This window comes from Acartia tonsa, chromosome 9 (genome assembly GCF_053477335.1).
Source record: "Acartia tonsa isolate MP-2025a chromosome 9, ASM5347733v1, whole genome shotgun sequence".
Taxonomy (NCBI): Eukaryota; Metazoa; Arthropoda; class Copepoda; order Calanoida; family Acartiidae; genus Acartia; species Acartia tonsa.
In genome coordinates, this window is record NC_137268.1 from 36,708,631 (window position 1) to 36,731,099 (window position 22,469).

A 22,469-nucleotide genomic window follows, 5' to 3' on the forward strand; every position below is an offset into this window, starting at 1 on the left:
TATCTCATTTTCTGTGTGTGAAAGATAAAGAGCCCAAACTGCTTGACTTTTTTAGTATGGGTATGACACATAACTGAGAGTTGGAATTTTTTGAATATCTCCATCCTGGCGGGCACAGGATGCCAGCAAACCTGGCAGGGTCATCCAGGTAAAGAGCAAAAATATTTTTTTGACTAAAAAAAAGCATTTTATCATACCAAAATACTAAAAAAATCCTCTAGTAGTACATCCTTATATAAAATACAGGTGTTCAAGTCACTTTCAGGTTCCAGGTATGATCCTGCAGGTCCTGATCCTCCAGGTCTCCAGAAATCTTTAAAAGGCTCCTGTGGCCGCAATTTTTGACTTAGAGACTTCAAATTTTAAACTTAAGCTTTTCTTACATGTCTACATAACGTATTAAAATTTCATGAAGATCCGCCGCCGTTTTCCCGCCGACCGCCGACTGCGGAAGCTGGCAGCTGCCAAGTACAGCTGCGGCCGCTGAAATTTATATTTTGATATTTCTAATGTAAAATTTACATAAAGATAAACATTTTCTGGAAAAAAAATTTTCTTCTAGCTTCAAAAATAAGAAAATTACAGCCGTTTGAAATTTTTAAGTAAAAAAAGACCTAAAAACAAAGGTTGTTAAATAAAAGGGTGAAGGAAGCGAAAATTGACTTAGACTTATAAAAGGTCGGAAATTCATTATCAAACAGGAGACTTGCACAAAAAAATTTAGCCCTCTAGCTCTAATAGGAACTGAGATAATAAGGGGGGGCGTTGAACGCCCCCCCCCCCCCCGACCGATTAAGGTGCGGCAAGGGGCCCGACTGTAAAGGGTTAACACTTGCATAATATTAAAACTGAACAATCAGAATATAAAGCAAAATGATAAGTAAATTTGTTGAAAAACTGCTTAACTACAGGATAATGTTTAAGGACATACTTATAGGTTTACTACTTGATTATAGAGATGCTTCGCTTATAACATTGTACTTTGTTTTCATAGGAATCAGCATTCATAAAATCAGATCAATCGGATTATTTTATCACATAAAGATATGTTGTTAAAAAAGTTAAAAATCAACATGTTTAATATGGACGTACGGGCATTCTAGTTACGATTATTGAGTTCCTATGCTTTCTTAATCGTACCTACCTACTACAGGAATCACCATGCAAAGTTTGAAATCGATAGGACAATTCTAAATTAACGTATAAAGCTATCTGTTCCAGACGGACGTACGGACTGACCTTATTCATAGAAAAGCTTCGCTTTTAAAAATGGGTTAATTCTGTTTATTATCATTAGGGATGTTCATAGATTTAAAATACCAGTGATCCATTGAATAAATGTCACATAAAACATGATTATAAACAAAATTACCCATTTATAGATCAAAAACTTTGATTGAAAGTTTTAAGGCAAACTAATGTTAGAACGTTTTTTTTTAAACTTTAGGTGCATACTTTTTATCATTTAGTTATAGAGTATCTTCACATCAAATAATTATCAATACATGATTCTGAGAAAATAGATTCTGCTATTTAGAAATCTTAGTCAGAGAGGAAGGGCATGTTGGAAAGAATTTTTTTACCATTACCTCGAAAGGGCGGAATTCTCCTTCGATTTTAAGTAATTATCTAGAGAATTCATAGCATCATCCGCGTGTAATGGGATGCGATACTATATCACCCAAGGATATTAGGTTAAGTAACATCCATAAGACAACCAACCCTTTGATTGCACGACCTTTGTCTGAGAAGTCTAAACTGTGCATGGTAATGAGTTGCACCTGTTTATGGGCCAAGGCATTCCCTCTACTTTTACTATTTATGTAGCGCACCTTACATAGCAACAGTAGGAACCATATTTAACGTCTTTAGTTATGACGCAGTGTCAGTCCAAGATTCGAACCTATCACCTCCCCAGCGACGAGCCACGAGCCACGAATGCGGGTTTGAAAGAAATTACATGTATAATACGTAACATATCTATGTATGTATGTTGCGGTCAAGTCTCTACGTAAAAAAAATTGTTATTTCTTTTAGGAGAGTGGAGATACCCTCCCCCAAAATAGTTATAAACCTTCCCGGGACCTATGAGAAGCTACACTGTAAATGAAAACCCGATCGGTTCAGAGGTTAGCAAGATTCTTCAATACAAACAAACATACAGACAAACACACATCCTGTTACTTTATTATAAGGATTGATTGCTTGGTACAAATAGATTGCAGTTATAAACTTTTCATTCTACTTTAGGAGATGTACAATAAATGTATAAATATAGATGTATAACCCAGACAACTACCTGGTCCCGGTGCTGGGAACCCTATTCGTCTGCTAGCAAGTTCCTTTCTGTTATTTTGTAGTGACTTGTCTGTATCAATATTTCAGACGCTATTGGCTGATAATCAAAGATACAATTGTAAGTCAGCACAGGGTCCCCACCCCGTGGGTAAAGTTTGTGCTTCCTCTAAGGTTTAGTTGAACGAAGTGCATTTAAACTTTAATTTAGTAAACTCCATATTTTTTTCTGTTCAATAGTTTAAATTACATCTATAAGGACATATATTTGAAAGAATTTTACCAGGTAGTTTTTAAAATATCAAGACTTGAAAATCATATTTTTGATATATGCAACATAAATAGCTGTCCTGTTTTCACAAAAAAAACCAGCACGATGACGTTTTTAGTGGTGCCTAATTGATCTATTATCTATTGTAATACAAAATTATATATGATAGATGATATACTTTTAACTTTTGCTTCAAGTCATTTTTCTAAAAATGCACATCATGCAACTATCTTTTTTTTTACTTTAATGTTTGCTCAGGGATGAATTTCATCTACAGAATGCTAAGAATTTTAGAATGCAGAATGCGTGTATTTCAATAAAATTCAATGCAACCATTCAGCCTAATATAAACAAATCTTCCAAACGAACAACAAACCAAAGTTCCATTTTTGCATTTTTGACAGAGTAAATGTTTGCTTTATAAAAATGGTGATTTTATCCATTATTGACCACCGAAACCCTGATCCTGCGAAGCTTACATGACCTTTATTAAAATTACATAACCTAAAAATAAGCATCAAAGGTTTGTGGTCCAGATACATTATGAGAGAAACCGCCACAAAAAATTAGTTTTAGCAGTTGAATTAAAATCAAAGAAAATGTACGAATTTACAAAAATTAAATGTTGTTGTTGTTTTTAAATCATTATTTTTTTCTACTGTTTTATCATAAAAAGTCCTTAATTATCTACTCAATCTAAATAGGTTTCTTTATAGGGGGGGGGGGGGGGGGTTAAGGGGCAATATGGGGCATCATTTATTTGTTGTAAAGTTTTTCTTCTTATGTTTTTGGATCTGTTCTTATTCACTTTACTTTATTGTCATTTTCACAAAAATAAACTTTTATCAGTTGTTAAAAAGGCCAACCCAGCTTTGAACTGTTTGGTATAAAATCTAATGCATTTATAATTTAATCAGCAAGCTTAGCTATGCGTTGAACATATATTTTTATTTTAGCAGTAGCATATTGCAAAGCTACTGTATAAGTTTTAAGTTTTAATTTGAATATCCAGTATAGCATTTCTTTTAACAAGGATGACAACATCCTTAAAAGCGAAGCTCTGAAACGGTAGGACAAACGTACATGAACGCCATCCATCTGGTACAGTGTCGCATGGGATTCTATTTTAAAATATCATCTAACTATATTAATACTTGACAGCGAACTAGGAGGAGATGTAGTTCGGTCAATCCTGTGCTAGGTACCTATTAATATTATGCATCGCAAACAATTTAAGAAATCTACACCATCAAGAATCAAAGAAAACGCCTAGTAACCTATAGAAATTATGAATATATCAGCTTATTAAATTAATAATATGTTGTACCTATTGTGGAAAATAAATCTTACCACTTATCTTATCTTAACACCTGTAGAGTGTCAGAAGTGAATGATTCTAATATAAATGTATAGAAGTTAAAACAAAATTGTAAGTAAATTTCTTGAAAAGCTGCTTAGATGACATAGTTTCATTTGATGGGATTATAGAGAGGCGTCGCTTATAACATTGGACTTTGTTATACTAGGAATCACTATTCCAGAAATCATATTCGTTCCGGACGCACAGACGGACAGACCCTTATTATAGAAAAGCTTCGCCTTTGAAAATAGCGTATTATCTCAATCACCAAATTTCAAAAGAGAAGCTTCTCTATAATTATGATATAATATCCATCAATATATCCATGATTTTATATGTCTATAGAATTGTATTTATATATTTGAATTATGGAAGAAGAGAGGGAACGGTCTGTAAATTATACTAGTACCCAAAGTTTTAACACAACGTTATCTTATTTGTTGAATCAAAAACTTTGGATACCTTTATTGATTTTTATAGTTTTATTCATTTAGTTGAGTGTCCAAACATTGTAACTTATAACTTTAATGGGTAATTTTGCTCATCATCACTGGGAGGAACATAATTTATCAGCCATTGTCTTATCACTTGTGATCCCTGGAAACAAACTATGAAAGATTTGATATGAAATAAGAGAAACTTTACCAGAAATTTGCCAACATTTTTGACAAGTGTCATGGCGCCAGTATTTATGCTTTCTGGCAAAATCATTTTGTCAAAAAAATCGATAGAGGTGGTATTTAACCCTATTTATATGGAGGGGGGGGGGGGGGCATTGGAGCCTTTCAGTATTCATTCAGGTATTTCATCAATTAATTTAATTGTGTGAAAGATACAGTTACAAAACTGTCTGACTTCTCAAATAGCACACATATGCAATTTTTTGAGACCCATTTATCCTGGCGGCAACAGCAGTAATCATTATTAAAATCGTTATAATCAAACAATTTTTTTGAGGGGGGAGGGGAAGTTACATAGAATTCACCCACCAAGTGATCAGACGAAAACATACCAATAAGTGGTTTTAATGAAACACTTCAAGTTTTAATGTTTCTTAAACTTTTTTAGTGATGACATTAATACATTATTTTCTAGATATTTTTTTTATTTATTTTGCTTTTGTTTCAAATAAGCGGTCATTTCACTCAAACCTATTTCTTGATCACCTAAGCCACTCATAATTTAACCTCCCTTCATTTTTTTTCAACGCTCCCTATGTTTCATGGCGCGACGTTTGGTGACCCCCCTTTCTTTCTAAAATACTTTTTAAAAGCGAAGTTTTCCTATAAATAGGGTCTAATTGTTTAGTCTAACTTTAAAACAAACCTAAACACTTGTAAAGTGGCAGAATATTCAATGTTAAGTTGAAACAAAATTGCAAATAAATTTGATGTAATAATGCTTGAATACAGGTTATTGTTTAGGAATCGAAAATACTGAGTTTAAATTGTCTGAATGGCTGCTGAATTTATATGAATCAACGAATGGACATGACTGTTAATATAAAAAAAATATTTAAAGAGCACTTTAAACTTCATAAACTGATTCTCAAAAGAATTGTTCTTTTCTTCTTTTAAAGAACAAAGAAGTGTTCTTTCACTCAAAGTGTATTGATATACCCCCTTCACCCCCTTATCTTATAATAAATTTAAAATGGGGGTGGGGGCTAACAAAGCTGGCCAGCAAGTACCCGATTTATATTTATAATTTAACCTAATAATCCCTATAATTAAGTAACAGGATGTCAGTTTGTCTCGTTTGCAGGGTAACTTCTCATGTTTAGGTCCCGGGAAGGTTTATATCTATTTTGGATAGAGTACCACCACCCTCTCAAGGGAAATCGCCACTAGAAAAAAATACATAACGTTAGATAAAAATGATTAAATTTAGATAAACAATGAAAAAATGGGGAGAGGGGATCGCCCACCAATACTGAAAAAAACTCCCCCAAATTTTTTTTTTTTACTTTAAAAAAAATCTAATATAAAATTTGGGTAATCGAATTAACCTTCCCCTTAGAGGCCTCAAGATAAAACAACAGACAAACAAGCAAAAACTACCAACGCCCATTCTTTCATTTTTTTTTCAAAATAGAGGGGGGGGGGGGGATTAGTGCCCACAATGAAACTTTGTGTGAAAGAATCAAAATATTTTTTAAAGAAACAATATTAAAAGTGCTTGAAAGTGAATAGTTTAAAATATTAAATTTTCAATTGTTTCAAAATGAAAAGATTTACTTTTATTGAATCGTCAAGACCTCTTTAAATGCTTTTGAAGTTATAAGAAAAGAATTATATTGAATAAAATTTGAAAACATTTTGTGTACTAATAAATATTTTTAAAACAAATTTGTAAAATACTGATCTATTCAGAAATAAAACTTTAAACTCAATATATTATTATCATGAATAATGATAATTTCATATTATTTCAATAGGTTTCGTCAGAATTGATAATAATCTTTATATTTTTCAAGGAAAATTGATGAAAATACTAAAAAACGGCAAATTTGGGTGTTACCTTTTATATGCACAGATACCATAAAATCAACAGAAAATATACTTGTTTTTACTTTTCTGTCATTTTTAAAGTTTGATTCTGTTAAAATGGCTATTCTTGAAGGGATTTATGCATTGATTATAACGAAACATAATATTGGACAGAAATTAATGTATTTTAAAGTAAGAAATTTTGGAAGATAAGAAATTCGACCTCTAACACTTCAGAGGACAGCTGCCAACCTCCAGTTGACAGGATATAGTTAAATACTTGTTAGCAATAATAATTAGCAAAAAAAGTAAAACTAAAAGTTTTTTAATATGGTAAATTAATGATGATCTAAATCTTAATTTTGGGGATGATGATCTTAAAGATGCTTTTGCTGTTGGTGATGATGACCCAGATGGTAAGCATTCTCCAATCAAGAGAAATCATAAAACATACAATCATGGTTTTTAAATTTTCCATTTCATAAGGTAAATATAGTAGTTTTTAAAAGATGGTTATATTTCTTGTTACAACTTTTGATTGGAGGCTGCCACAAATACAAAAATTGGACCATAGTTCAATAGATGAGTTGTCATAATGCTCATGTACTTGGATACCATCTGGGTCATCATCACCACCAGTAAGAGCGTCCTTCAGATCATCATCCCCAAAATTAAGATTTAGATTATCATTATTTTACCATATTAAAAAACTTTTTGTTTTACTTCTTTGGCTAATTATTATTGCTAACAAGTATTTAACTATATCCTGTCAACTGGAGGTTGGCAGCTGTCCTCTGAAGTGATAGAGATCGAATTTCTTATTTTCAAAATTTTCTTTCTTTGAAATACATTAATTTCTGCCCAATATTATGTTTCAGTATATTTTAATGCATAAATCCCTTCAAGAATAGCCAATATAACAGAATCAAACTTTAAAAATGACAGAAAAGTAAAAATAAGTATTTTTTCTGTTGATTTTATGGTATCTGTGAATATAAAAGGTAACACCCAAATTTGCCGTTTTTTAGTATTTTCATAAATTTTTCTTGAAATATAAAGATATCTTAAAACTAATTGATTGGGCTTGTAAAGGAACCGTTTGAGTATCTTTGGTCGAAAAAGGTCTGATTTGTGAGCATTTTTTACCAAGTTGTGGCCAAATAATAATGAAACATAAAAAAAGGTAACACACTTTAGATTAGATGATCAACACACAAAATTATCAGCCAGATATTTATGATATTTACATTATCTCCACACATAATTCAAATTTCCTCTGTAGCATAACTAACGGGACGTCGAAAAAAAATAAGGATAGTACATATAGGAATCGGTGTTTTTCCTCTAAGTGCCTAGCGAGCAAAGAACTTGACTCTACCCGCATTTTTCAATCATAAATTGAAAATTAATAGGAAATGTTTTTATTATCATACCTATCCTCTGCTGGCACACCCTTACCCTGCAGGACTACTCTGTACCACATATAAGAAGACATGACCTTCCACCGTTTTACAAAATATAGGAAGGGAATATTTGGATCGACTACTATTCTCTTTGAGGAAAACCAACTAGGAACTTATTATATAGTTTATGTGCCTGGTTAGTCCTAGTTCTCAAGTAGTCTAAATAGTGTTTACACAATGATGAAATTATTATGTTAATAAGTAACACAGTTAAACAGGGTATAACAGGTTAGAACCTATAGGGATTAAGCTATAGCTTTTAAATAAGTACATCAATCCAGACAAACAACTCTTTGATTGCTGCATATACAATATGTTTTAAGTCAAGGTATTCAAAAAATAATGTTATAAACGCCGCGAATCTGACATAGCAACATCTTTAGGGCTAATATTTGAACTGATCAATTACACTGATTATCTGATAAGCTAATTATGAAATGCAATATAACAGTAAATCGGTATAAAGTAAATATGTAGAATATCTTTAAGATTGTTTAGTAAATATGAAATAAATATTATTATTCTAAAACTCAACAAATCTTTAATATAGAATAATTAGGATCTTCAAGATATTTTTAGTTTTTAGCTGTTTTGTTTGAATCCTATTAGGTTATCTGAGAATAATTTACCTTATCTCACACCAGCTATGCATCTTCAAAAATAAATATAGGGAAAATAAAAATTATTTTTAGTATTTTGCAAGTAATATTTTTAAAGGCGAAGCTTTTCTATAATTAGGGTCGGTCCGTCCGTCCGTATGTCCGCCTGGAACGGATAGATTTTTTCGTTAATTTAGGCATGTTATAATTGTATTATCGATTTCAAACTTTGCATGGTGATTCCTTTAGTTTTTAGGTACGATTTAGAAAGCGTAGCAAATCTATAATCATTACCAGAATGTCCGTACGTCCATTTTAAACATGTTGATTTTTTACTTTTTTAACAAAAAAATGTTATGTGATCTAATTATCCGATTGGTCTGATTTTTTGTATATTGATTCCTTGGACAACAAAGTACAATATTATAAGCGAAGCAACTTGAAATTGGAGGGTGGTTTCCACCCCCCCCCCTTTTTCCCTCAAGTTCCCCTTGAGGCCTCAGGGAAGTAGCTGCTAGTATAATTATATAGCAGTCATATTCTCTAATTTTGTTTAGTGACACACATACCGACTAACGGACCATTGGTAAAGCTAAGTTTGTTTACAAATATTAAATAAATGTTATATATCAAATGCTTTACTAATGTTAAATTGTTGTTAAATTAATAAATGAATTTAAATTGGATTATTTCATACTTAATTATTACATACTTAGATCTTACACCAGATTATCATGTTCTCTATCAATTTAAAACTTGTACTGGCTTAAATATCAATCACCCTCCCCCTATTCACCCTTTTACAACATCTTGATGAACGAACTGGCCAATAAGTTCATGTTAGCAACCTAGCATGACGATAATTTTTTCCTTTGATAATATCAACGTATATTCTATATAAAAAAAGGTAAAAAAAAAGAAAATCCTTTTTAATTTTAAGACAAAGACAATATTTTAAAAAGCTTATTTTTGGTCTAATGAACTATGAATTCTTGTTATGTAATGGTTAGAGGCTGATGTACAGACATAATCTTGCTATAGAGTAACAATGCTACGAAAACTGGCAATATTTTCACTGAAGAAAAACAGTGTAAACATTGACATAATTCAACTTCAAGCTTTGTTTACACATACTAGGATACATCGAAAAAAGTTTGAAAACAATAGAACCATTCAGACATGCATAAATTGAAATATCCGTTATTAGCTGACGTAAGGATGTACTAAAATCAGACATCTTTTAGCAATATTATGCTTACATCACTAACTCAATTATAAAGTAGGGCTCGGCAGCCGCGACATAGCCTCAAATTTTATCCCAATTGGATGCTTTGATAATCTATTTGTAGGGGGGATCGGTAGAATAACACATAGCGCTTTCGGCGATGGGTTTGAATCTCAGTCAAACTATGAAGTCATGACAAAAGACGTTAAAACTTGTACCTAGTGATGAAATATAGTTTTTTTTTCCATAAAAAATTGTCAAAATTTTAACGATACCAAAAGTTGAATAAGCACATTCTCTCATTTGTTGTCTTAAAAAGTTGGGGTACTTTTATTTAATCTTAATTTTTTGGTTCAGACTATCAGTGTCCAAACTTTTCAACCAATAAACTACAGTAGGTGTAATTGGTGATGTATATAGTACACTAGCTGCTACGCCCCCTAGAGGCCTCTAGGGGCACTTGAGGAGGGGGAAGTCGAAATTGATAACCCAATTTCTTATTTTAGATTTTTTTTAAAGTAAAAAAAATTTTTGGGGGGGTGTCCCCCCCACCTCATTTTAATTTTAGTGAAAAAATTTTTATTATTTTTTTTTTGGGGGGGGGGGTATTTTTCATTTTATGGGGGGGGGTTGGGATGTCCCACCCCCCAAGAAAATAGTTATAAACCTTCCCGGGACCTATGAGAAGCTACCCTGTTAAGGAGAACCCGATCGGCTCAGCGGTTAACGAGATCCTTTGGTACAAACACACAAACAAACAGACATCCTGTTACTTTAGTATAAGAATTAATTATAGTCCGTAGTAATATACCTTAGTTTAATGTTAGCAAACAAATATAATTTACCCAAGAGGTAGAGCTATTTATTTTTACAAAGACAAGCTTTTCTATAATTAGGGTCAGTCCGTACGTCCGTCTGTCTGGAACGAATAGCTTTTTTTTTGTAAACTAAGGCATGCTAGAATTGTCCTATCGATTTCAAACTTTGATTTGGGCTTTATGTAGTAGTTAGGTACGGTTATGAAAGCGTAACAACTCTATAATCCTTACCAGAATGGCCGTACGTCCATTTTTTTAACATTTTTAACTATCTTAACAACAAATTTTTATGTGATATGATAATCCGATTACCCTGATATTTTGGAATATTGATTCCTAAGAACAACAAAGTACAATATCAAAGGCGAAGCATCTCTATAATCAATTCCAATAATGTTATTATTTCCTGTATTTAAGCACTTTTTTAACAAATTTACTTAAATTTTTTTTTACTTTTATACATTTATATTCTAATTGTTAAGTTTTGACACTCTATAAAATGTTCGTTTGTCCCACCGTTTCTGAGCTTCGCTTTTATTAATGTTGTCATCCTTGTTCTTACCAAATATTTGCTTTGCTAATTTAAAAGAATTTTTTTAGAAGCACAGCAGCTCAAAATAGTTTAAAGTGTCCGCATGTACTTTCATTATAGACTTCTTATTAGAGAAAAGACAATATAATTTTATAATTAATTGTTGTTTTAGTAAAAGTAAAAAAAGTAGGGGCGATTTTTTAAATATTTAAAAACCTGCTCTGGACCAATGAGAAGCTTCACTGTAACGGAAAACCATAGTCCAGCGGTTAGAGAGCTCTTAAGCTGCACACAGAGGCAAACATCCAGATACTTCAAACAAGGACTAGCAGCTGTGCCCCCTAGAGGCATCTAGGGGCAGGTAAAATGTTTTTTCTTTTCAATTTATGTTAATATCATCTATATACAAAAAAAGTAATTTTTCACCGCTGGATGGGTTTCGTTATGTCTATAATTAGGGTCGGTCCGTCCGTACGTAACGGATAGCTTTTTTCTTTAACTTAGGAATGTTTGAATTGTCCCATTGATTTCAAAAATTGCATGATGATTCCTGTAGTAGTTGGTTACGATTTAGAAAGCGTAGCAACTCTATAATCGTTACCAGAATGTCCGTACGTCCATTTTAAACATGTTAATTTTTAACTTTTTTAACAACAAATTTTATGTGATTGATCTGATTTTTAAAGTAATAATTCCTATTAAAATAAGGTACAATTTTATTAGCAAAGCATCTCTATAATCAATTCCTAAAAAATTCAGTATGTCCTTAAACAGAATTCTGTATTCAAGAAGTTTTGCAACATATTTTCGTATAATTTTGTCAAAACTATAAATATATTTAAATATTTTATATTCAGTTCTGACACTCTACAAGAGTTAATGTTCGCCTTTCATACCGTTTCAGAGCTTCGGTCTCATGGATGTTGTCATCCTTGTTTAAACTTAGGTTTACTGTATGTACATTATGTGTTTGGGTTTTGATTTGTTTGTGACTTGGACTATAGTGCAATCAAATATTCATAATCTAAACCAGGGGGTACAAAAGGTTCTTGATGTTTAAACTTTATAGAATCGAAACTTTCAAAGCTGCCGTCATATGGGTGCAATTTGTGTGAAGTTATCAAGCACAGTGCCTTCGAAGGTGCTTTGACTTTAGTGTCAGAACATAAATTGGGACAAAGTGCATTTCATTACCCTAGGTTAGGTAACTTCATTTCACTTTTCAATAAAATCTAAAATGCAGCGGTTTTTGAGAAAATTAAATGTGAAAATTTCAAGTTCAATTTTCACCCACTAGGAGTTACCGCATAATCATGACAAGAAAAGCAAAGATTATTTATTTAAAATTTTGAACAGCTTTGCTTTTATAAAGTTCTTCATAAAACCACTCCTGAAGTGAGTTAATTAATGGCCATTTTTATCAATTGCTTTGCTAAGGTCACGGAAATTCAGCCTTAAATAAATCATATATAGAGAGGTTTTATGACTGACTTTATAAAAGCAAAGTTGTTCAAAATTTTAAATAAATAATCTTTGCTTTTCTTGTCATGATTATTATAATTTTCTCAAAAACCGCTGCATTTTAGATTTTATTGAAAAGTGAAATGAAGTTACCTAACCTAGGGTAATGAAATGCACTATGTCCCAATTTAGGTTCTGACACTAAAGTCAAAGCACCTTCGAAGGCACTGTGCAAGGTTTGTATAATTAAAACTTCCGTCAGAGGTTTTGTATATGAGGTATTTAAAGTAAACTAGAAACCTTGAAAGCTGCCTATCTACGTATTAAAGGTAAAACAATTACTTTCAAAGCTGCCGTCAACGGCGTTATATGTGTGTAGGTATTAAAGTAAAATAATTACTTTTTAAGCTGCCGTCACAAGTTTTATGTGTCTCTAGATACAAAGGTTAAAACAATTACATACTTTGAAAGATGCCGTTAAAGTAGTATATAAACAGAGGTACAAAGAGGTATTCTAATAATAAAATTGTTAGGTAACATTTACCCTCTCAAAAAGTTGACACCCCATCGGAAGGTTTGAAAGTTTGTTTAAACACAATATGTTTTTATTTAGATGTATTGAATTTTAGTTTCCGAAAGTTTACCTAGCCTAGCCTCCGCGTCCTATCTCTATATTTGCAACTAGCTAAAAAAGCTTCAAACTTTCAAGAAAAAAATAAAATTTAAAAAATTAAAATTTTGAAATGCATAATGTATAATGTATAAATCGTCTATACATTATATCGCGTTTCTCTTTGATCGGAGTAGCTGATATTTGCGTTTGCAATAATTGGGTTATATGCTGTACAACTTTGGAAATTAGTGAAGAAATAGGCAATTCATTTTCAGCACATCTTCATTTATGTACAGTAAAGATTACAAAACTGTTAAATCTAATGGGTCTAAGAAGATAAAAATATAACAATTATCTTAAGAATTTATGTAAATGTAAAATTATTGCTTCTTCCCTAGATTATTGGTTAAAAACATTGGACACTTTATTTTAAACCAACCATTAGGATTTGATAAAAGAACCCTAAATCATTGTAAGCCAACGAATAAGATAAGGTTCCAGCATAATTTACAGTCCAATGTCCCCTCCATCTTTCGCCACTGAGATAAAACTTACACAATGTGAAAACACCTATTTAAGGACACTAATAAATATGCATAGTTATCAAGTTCAGCCATAAAATTTAGTTAAATGAATCTATGCAAAAGCATTAAATCATAAAAAATAGTAGTTAAGGGGGAGGGGACGTACATTCCTCTGTAAATTTTAAGCACGATCTCTCAGTCATTGGCTCAAAAACTTTGGGAACTTTTATCAAATCATGATTTAGTTGTACAAACTTCAGTGTAACTTTACAAAGTGTCTCAAAATCAGCCATTAGACGTCATAGAAATGAGGAGATAAAAGAAGAAGTAGGCAAGAGATGTATAATAAAAGAGATGTATATTAGTATAATCCCTATTTTTTTGGCGTCACATGGCTTAAATTAAACTTCATTTTTCCAACAATAATTTTGATCCATGGAGGGGGTAATTTTGTTTATGGTATTTGGGATTTTGAATTTATTGTCCATTGTCTTATCCCTTCAGATTAACTGACAAATGGATATTTTCTGGTCACAAAAAAGTCTTCCTACCAAATATGATAAATAATATGAACAAAAGCATTATTATTATTATTATTATTATAAAATGATATATTCTTATTTTTGTGATACATTAATTTCACGTAAGAAAGAAATAAGTAAGGTACAAGATAATGTTAATGTCGTGTGGGTGAGTTGCACCTGGACTGAACAGTCAACTTGTCATCTCAAGGCCAGACTCTTGGTCCTTCACCTCATACCCGTGGTACAGTACATTGCAGACAACCAACCCTTTGATTGCACGATCTATGTCTGGAGATCCTAACTGTGCATGGTAGTGAGTTGCGCCTGTTTGGGGCCAAGGCATTCCCCCTACTCAAACTCTTTGATGTCCTGTGCCGAACAGAGCAGGTAGGTACTATTTTTAACGTCTTTGGTATGACGCGGATTCGAGTTTGCATCCTTCCCATCATTTCCCTTGACACTTTAATTAGGGCTTGGGGGCCATTTACACTTCAACCTTATAGATGGTGAGTTAAGGTTTAGTGATTTTTGTCACGATATTATTGCGACTTTTAATGCAACCAAGGCACAGGACTTAGCGCTGTTTCGACAACGACACAATGAAGTCACATCAAATCCTAGAGACTTTTCAGTCAACCTAGTATTTAAGGGTGACTTCCATTAGATGAACTAACAAACGCCACTAACACACTAACTAGCTACTACGCAATGCTAGTCCACAGGAACTTTTCAGTCAACCTATGACTGAGCAAAGTTTTTCGATCACTAGTGTACCATACCAAGGACCACCCATGTATACCTGATTTAGGGCTAAGGCTTCCCCCCTACTCTTACTTCAAATCTCTAACGCCTGAAAGAGCAGCAGTAGGTACTAAATTTTACATCTTTAGTATTGATGCGGTCTGGGGACTCGAACCCGACACCTCTCCAACAGATAAGCGGACGTTAAACCACTGAGCCATATCTGCATTAACATTAACAAGGTACAAGATAAGAAAAATGTAATATTATAAATAATGCTATAACTGATCGGATTCTCCTTAACAGGGTAGCTTGTAATAGGTCCAGGGAAAGTTTATAACTATTTTCGGGGAGGGTACCACCCCCCTCCCAAGAGAAATCGCCTCTAGAAAAAAATTACCCCCCTCCCCCTCAAAAAAACAATATCTTTCCAAAAATCTAAAATAAAATTTGGGTTTTAGGATTCAACTGTGTAAAAACAAAAAAGAAAGGGTCTGTAAAAAAAATTATGCGATAGGTCTTAAGCAGCAAATAGACAGAAATAAGTTCTTTTTAGAAGATGACACAACTCTTAATTTCTAAATTTAAATTTGCCGGCAAAAGAACCAATCAAGTTTCTCCTTTGTAGAAAGATAATCCATTAATACGCAAGAAGACATATGATTAGTTAAATTTGGCGGTAAATTTAGAAGATCAGACATTGTTTGTAGTACATAGGGTTAGTGCAATAGACGATGAATAATGTTTTATCTTATATCAATACACTCTTTCATCTTTGTGTAAAATATTATTGAAATATTTTTCTTCTAATAATAGATCCCTGTATCCACAAAAAAAGGATGTTAAAAGGGGAGTGAGGGGACATTGGATAATTATTTGCAAAGTTGTATATCTTATTTGTTGGCTCAAAAACTTTCAATGAAATAATCGATTGGTTGATTCCAATCTATAAGTGTTCAAACTTTACAACCAATAAGTTCAATCTACAGAAGGAGTAATTTTAGTTCATAATCATATTGCATTAAATTATATATCACTAGCGGCTTCGCCCCTAGCTTCTAGGGGCTTTGCCCCAAGAGAAAAAATAAGTAATTCTGGTGCTGCCATTTATTGTGAAGTAACTGCCTAAAACAGTTTTTTTGGAAGGAAAAGAAATTTTCATTTTTTTTGGGGGGGGGGTGTCCCACACCCTAAGAAAATAGCTTAAAACCACCACAGGACCAATAGGTATATACCCTGAAGAGTAGAATCCGATCGGTTAAGTGGATACCGAAATCTTGAGGGACGGACGGACGGACAGACAGACGGACTGACAGACATCAAGCTACTTTGTATTATAGATAGTATTATTCCTGGATGTTAAAGAAAAAAACACAAATAAAAATATATCTATTTTTTTTTCATATAAACAATACATTTTATTTAATTAATGATCATAATTTCATATAAAAATTCAATATTATAGGGAAAAAAAATATATTAATGCCCTATCCCTATAAAACTGGTAGAATTACAATATAAAATAAATGATAAAAATATCTATGACAATGATATTAAATGATAAATGATGAGCTAATGAAACCTGATATAAAAAATGATCTTTTTCCTCCACGTTATTATGTTCAGCCATTGGTTTCAATAATTTGTCTTCTTCATCTGATTCTAGAAATGTATATTCCAGTATGGCTTCGTAACCGATTAATATCCGCTGGATTAGAACCAGTTTTTAGCCATACTTTAAAATCATGTATCGTATCGTATTTCAGAAATTTTCCACGCATACTTTAAAAAATCATAAAATTAATACCAGTTTTGTTACCCCGAGTCAACGGCTCCTCGGGTATAACAAAACTGGAATTGATAATATAATTTTTAATCCTACTATCCGCGGAAAACTGTCTATAATACGATGCAATAAATAACTATCAATATTTATAAATATTCAGGGTTCTTAATCTTCAGTGATAAGTCAATGGACGATAAATTTTATGTACGCCTCCCAATTAAAACAACCATGATTACTCCTATTTTTATTAAACTAATGGCGGAAAAGTTAGAACACTGTTAGTTTGAATCAATAAATCAATATTGAATACATACCACGATTTTTAAAGTCGACTCATAAGAGGGAGTACTTCTAAAACTTTGGGTACCTGTATAATTTACAGTCCAATGTCCCCGCCCTACCCCCGGTTAAAAACAGACAAACAAACCTATCTCTAAATTTGTAGAGTAGCTACACTAAAATAAACAGGAGTTTTCCTCATATTAACAAGTCGAGTACAGAACCCCTATTAGAGTAAAACACAAGAGGGAGAAAGGGTTAAATAACTGTATCTCCCTATCGCAACCGCCTTGTGCAACCTTTCTATTGGGTCATTGAAAATCAACCAATGGTATCAACACAGCCAAGTAGCAGAAAATAATTTAGAAGCAGATGAAAGAGGTCTTTGAAAAAGGAAGGGAGGTAGATGTCTGTATATACATATATACTGTAGATCTGTTGAACCCCTCATTCCAATTTTGAAATAAATATAAATTAAGGTTGGGGGGGGGGGGGGGGGAGATTGTTTGTTTTTAGTTTAGGTCAGGTTAGGTTAGGATATATTGAGTACTGAATAACCCCGCATGGTTAGGGGGATCCCACAGGGTTAGGCATCACAAATTAGGGGAGGGGGTTCAGTGCTCGATAGGCATTTTCAGAGAAAGTAACATTTACCTGAATCTTCGTCCCATGTATAAATATTTCCTCTGTGGTTTGATGAATTTGCTACAAACGGCTTCACTGATGTACTAAAAAACGTATAATAAAATTTGAAATAGAAAAAAGATAAATTGATTTGAGATAAATTAATAAAGAAAAGATGAATAAATTATTTTTTGGTAGATGATTTCATGATTTATGGATAAATATACAGATAAATACTTGTATGGAAAAAATATGCCTTAAAAACTTAAATTTTCAAAGTGGTATTCTTAAAATACCCAATCGGACTAGACTAGTAGCTACCCCCTAACCCTTAGAAGTCTCTAGAGGCACTTGAAAGAATGGGGTATGATATTTTTTTTTCTATTTCATTTGAGAGGGTTGGGTTACCCTACCGAAAATAGTTATAAACCTTCCCTAGACCTAAGTTTCACTGTAAAATAGAATTATATCGAGATATCTAGATAGATAGACAGATAGATAGATAGATATAAAGGTATATCTATAACCTATAAATATATTTGATATGATTGATCTCCAGTAACAGATGTGGGGAATAATAATAAAAAAATACATCAACAAATAAAAGGGGTATTTTCCTTTTTATGTTTTTTGGGAGCCCAAAAATATACCCCCCAACCTCCCCCTCCTTTTTTTCAAAACATCCTATGTATTAAAGAAACAGAAATAATTCAGAGATCTTAAAGGACGATACATTGATGGACATCCCAGATGATAATAAATTTAGCTATTGGAAAAAAATTTAGATATGCTAGTTTTAACCAACCAGTCAACTAAAGTAACAGGATGTTTGTGTGTTTGTTTGTTACGAAGGATCTCACCAACCGCTGAACCGATCGGGTTCTCCTTAACAGGGTAGCTTCTCATAGGTCCCGGGAAGGTTTTCTTGGGTGGTGGGACACCCCAACCTCCCCAAAATTTTTATTTTTTATTTTTTTAAATTAAAATTAAAGATTAGGTAGGGGGCGTAGCCGCTAGTTTAGATAAAAGATTTTAAGCCTACAACTGAGAAAAAGTGTAAAAAGGTACCAGTTATGTGAGGGGGGGGGTTTTATATCGAAGAAAAACCGATGAAAAATAAATTGTAGTTTCCAATAGAGTTGAATAGATCTATCAAACACGCTTTAAATGACTGCAGCGTTACATTCAACGAAGTTTTAATTGATTCAAATCTAAACTTAAAAAGACGCATTGTACTTACATACACCCTTTAAAATTGCAGAGCAACAAAAAGTTGTTTCTAAATATTTTTAAAAAAGTTTTTATCTTAAGGTGTATATCGGCTTCCCATCCCCTTTATTACTCTTATAATATCCTTACGATAAAGTAGCAGGATCTCTGTCTGTCTGTCTCTTTGTTGGTGTGTACTTAAGGATCTCGCTAACCACTGAACCAATTTGGTTTCTTTTTGCAGTGTAGCTTCTTATAGGCCCTGAGAAGGTCTATAATTATTTTGGGAGAGGGTACCACCACCCATCGTCCCTAGAAAAAAATCTCCATCCCCTCCAAAACAAAACTATTTAAGAATGTAGGTAAATTCGTTTATTCTAGAGCAACTCTATTATCAACAAGAAATTATACTATTTATATTTTACTAGCGGCTTCGCCCCTAGCCTCTAGGGGCTTTGCCCAAGAGGTGATAAAAAAAATTATTGCGAGAGACCATAAAGGACCATGGAAACTCCTTCAAAAAAAAAAAAAAAAAAAAAAAAAAAAAAAATGGGGGGGGATTTTTTGGTTTTTGGGGGGGTTGGGGGTGTCCCACCCCCCGAGAAAATAGCTTAAAACCACCACAGGACCAATAGGTAGATACCCTGAAGAGTAGAATCCGATCGGTTCAGTGGTTACCGAGATCTTAAGGGACAGACAGACAGACGGACGGACAGACGGTCAGACGGACAGACGGACAGACAGACATCGTTCTACTTTGTATTATAGATATATATTTTAGCGGTGTATGCGTTGAATGCAAATCATAATTTGGGGGGGGTGTACTTTTTTATTTTCCTTTTAATCAATAAAACACTGCTGGGACATTTAAAAGAGGGGGAGGTGACGTATTGATTAGAATGATGTTTCAAAAAAAGGATGAAAGAACCTTTGAAGGATGTAATTTTTTATTAGACTAAAACACTAGAGGAAGATAGGGTTAAATAACTGTATCTCCCCATCGCAACCACCTTGTGCATCCCTTCTATTGGGTCATTGAAAATCAACCAACAGTGTCGCTTATATTAACACAGCCAAGTAGCAGAAAATAATTTAGAAGTAGACGAAAGAGGTCTTTGAAAAAGAAAGGTAGACATTTGTCTGTATATTATACATCTACTATTTCAATCAGTTTGACTTTAGTAAAACATTTGACTGGTTAAATTTAAGTATTTTTTTTCAAGGAGGGAGGGTACTTTGCACTCCAAAACTTTTGACCCTTTTGATAAATTTTGATTAGTTTGTTCTAATTAGTTCAACTATAATGATTTTAATGGATAGAAGGGGCAACATTGTTTATCATCATTATGGATTTTTTTGAAATTTTATTAGGGGTGCAACCACTATTTAAAAATACTATCTATAATACAAAGTAGAATGATGTCTGTCCAACCGTCTGTCCGTCCCTTAAGATCTCGTTAACCACTAAACCGATTGAATTATACTCTTCAGGATATATGTATACGTACTGGTCCTGTGGTGGCTTAAGGCTATTTTCTTGGGGGGGGGGGGGGGGGTCACCCCAAACCAACCCAAAAACAAAAAATAATCTCCCCCAATTTTTTCGCATATATAATGCGATTTCCCCTTTTATTCGTGAAAATTTGAGACCCATTCGCAAATTTTTCGGCAGGTTAATGTAAGATGTAATGATTCCCATTCTCACATAATTTTTTTAGTCACGTATCTAATGTTTTTTTTAATTACTAACCTCTTGAGGCAAAGCCCCTAGAGGCTAGGGGCGAAGCCGGCAGTAAAAAAATACAACGAATTAAAGAGAGATAAATAGTAATACGAAAAATGATTATTCCTGAAAGTAGTTCAATGACCTAGAAGTTCTTTTTGAAACGTTTTAAATGTATAAACAAGTTTTTATACAAGATACAAATCCAAGCAAGAATGATAATCTATAAATCTTTATAGAGCTAAAATAAAAAAATTGTTCTTGTTTAGTTTAAAGATTAAGTAATGTACTGTTTAACTGATTTTACATAACAGTAATACAGTAAGAGTGAAAGACAAACAGACAATTGTCAAGAAAGGTAGTTGACCCTCCACTTTTTAAAATTTTACTTAATAGTAACCTATAAAAACCTTTCTGTAAAGAATAACCATATCTGACCAGCAAGAAAATAAGCTATGAAAAGACATGCAGGCAACGTAATGTTACTTTTCATATCCTTTCATTCTTGCTGGCTAAACTATAATTTGTTATACCTTGAGAATATATTTTGTAAACCCTTGCCATGTCTTTGTTCAACTATTATTGATGATCCATTTCTTCCTGAACGGTATATTTTTTATTGATAGATAGATAGATAGTATAGATCCATAGATAGATCGATCGATAGATGAAAAGAAAGATAGATATATTGATATATTTATAGATTAATAGATTAATATATTGACATATTGATAGATAAAAATATTGATAGACAAATAGATTGAAAGATAATACATAGGTTTATAGATAGATCAATAGATAGATCGATCGATAAATAGATTGATAGATAGATTGATAGATCTATAGATAGATAGATCTATTGATATATATGTCTATAGATTGATAGATTGATCGATAGATAGATAGATTGAAAGCTGGATGGATCGATAGATAAATAGATTGATAGCTAGATGGATCGATAGATAGATTGAAAGATAGATAATTATCTATAAAATAAAGAATATTCCTTTAATATTAGTTTGATTATCATCATCAGCAATAAGAGAGTCTGCTTTATATTCAGCATGAATATCTTCTGCTGTATTGTTATAATCAGTAAGAGCATCTTCTACAGTAGAGTTATATGAGTCTTTTGTATTATCATTTTCTTTTAAAGTATGATTCAAACATTTCTTAGAATTTAAAGTTGTGTTTTTTATTGATGGAGCTGTTTTAATGTTATTTTGGGAGTTATTTAGTCCCCACCATCCTACTTTCTAAAACTTTTTTCGGTAAAGGAAGGTAATAACTAATAAGGGTAAAAATACATTCTTATAAAATAGAAGGGGTAGAGGTTATAATTTTATATCTATGCAGAAAGATGAAGAGTAGAACAAAATATTTGCAAAAAAGCTATATATAAATGTTTTTTTGTATTACTTTTGAGCTTTTTATTAATATAATCATATAATAATTTTACATGTAAATTTTTAAATGTTTTATATTTAGTCACTTTATTTTAAAGTTTATTTTTAATCTAAGGATAAGGAAAAAAATAATTGAATCACCCTGGATAGTATCATTTTCTTCATTATCATAATTTTCTGTAAATGTTTCGTTGTTGAAATCTGTTTGGTCTGATATAATATAAGGTTCATGGCATTAAAAAATGGATATATTATTACTTGGACCTTACACCAGATTTTGTGTCCTTTTATAAAGTGAAAATCATAGTTCTCTAAAAAACAATACTCCCTTCAACCACAGTGGAGAGTGAACTTTAAAATTCACCAGTTCCCAAAGTTTCAAACAACATTATCTTTTTCATTGGCCAATAACCTTGGGTACTATTATTAAATTTTATTGGTTGATTCCTAAATAGTAGTGTCTAAACTTATCAACCAATAATTTTCATCTACGGATGGGATAATTTGTATATCATCGTTTTGTAAGT

At 32.4% G+C, this 22,469-nt stretch overlaps 1 protein-coding gene across 1 annotated transcript; it reads right to left on the reverse strand.

Moving 5' to 3' along the window:
• Window positions 1-16,405: 16,405 nt before the first annotated feature.
• On the reverse strand, window positions 16,406-21,312 carry LOC145327517 (uncharacterized). The gene is made up of 4 exons (XM_080171063.1): window positions 21,290-21,312; window positions 21,070-21,132; window positions 17,635-17,708; window positions 16,406-16,577 (listed from the first exon to the last, which is right to left on the reverse strand). The coding sequence occupies exons 1-4, from the start codon at window positions 21,310-21,312 to the stop codon at window positions 16,426-16,428; spliced, it is 312 nt and encodes a 103-aa protein (XP_080027189.1). The 3' UTR covers window positions 16,406-16,425.
• Between the last annotated feature and the right edge of the window lie 1,157 nt (window positions 21,313-22,469).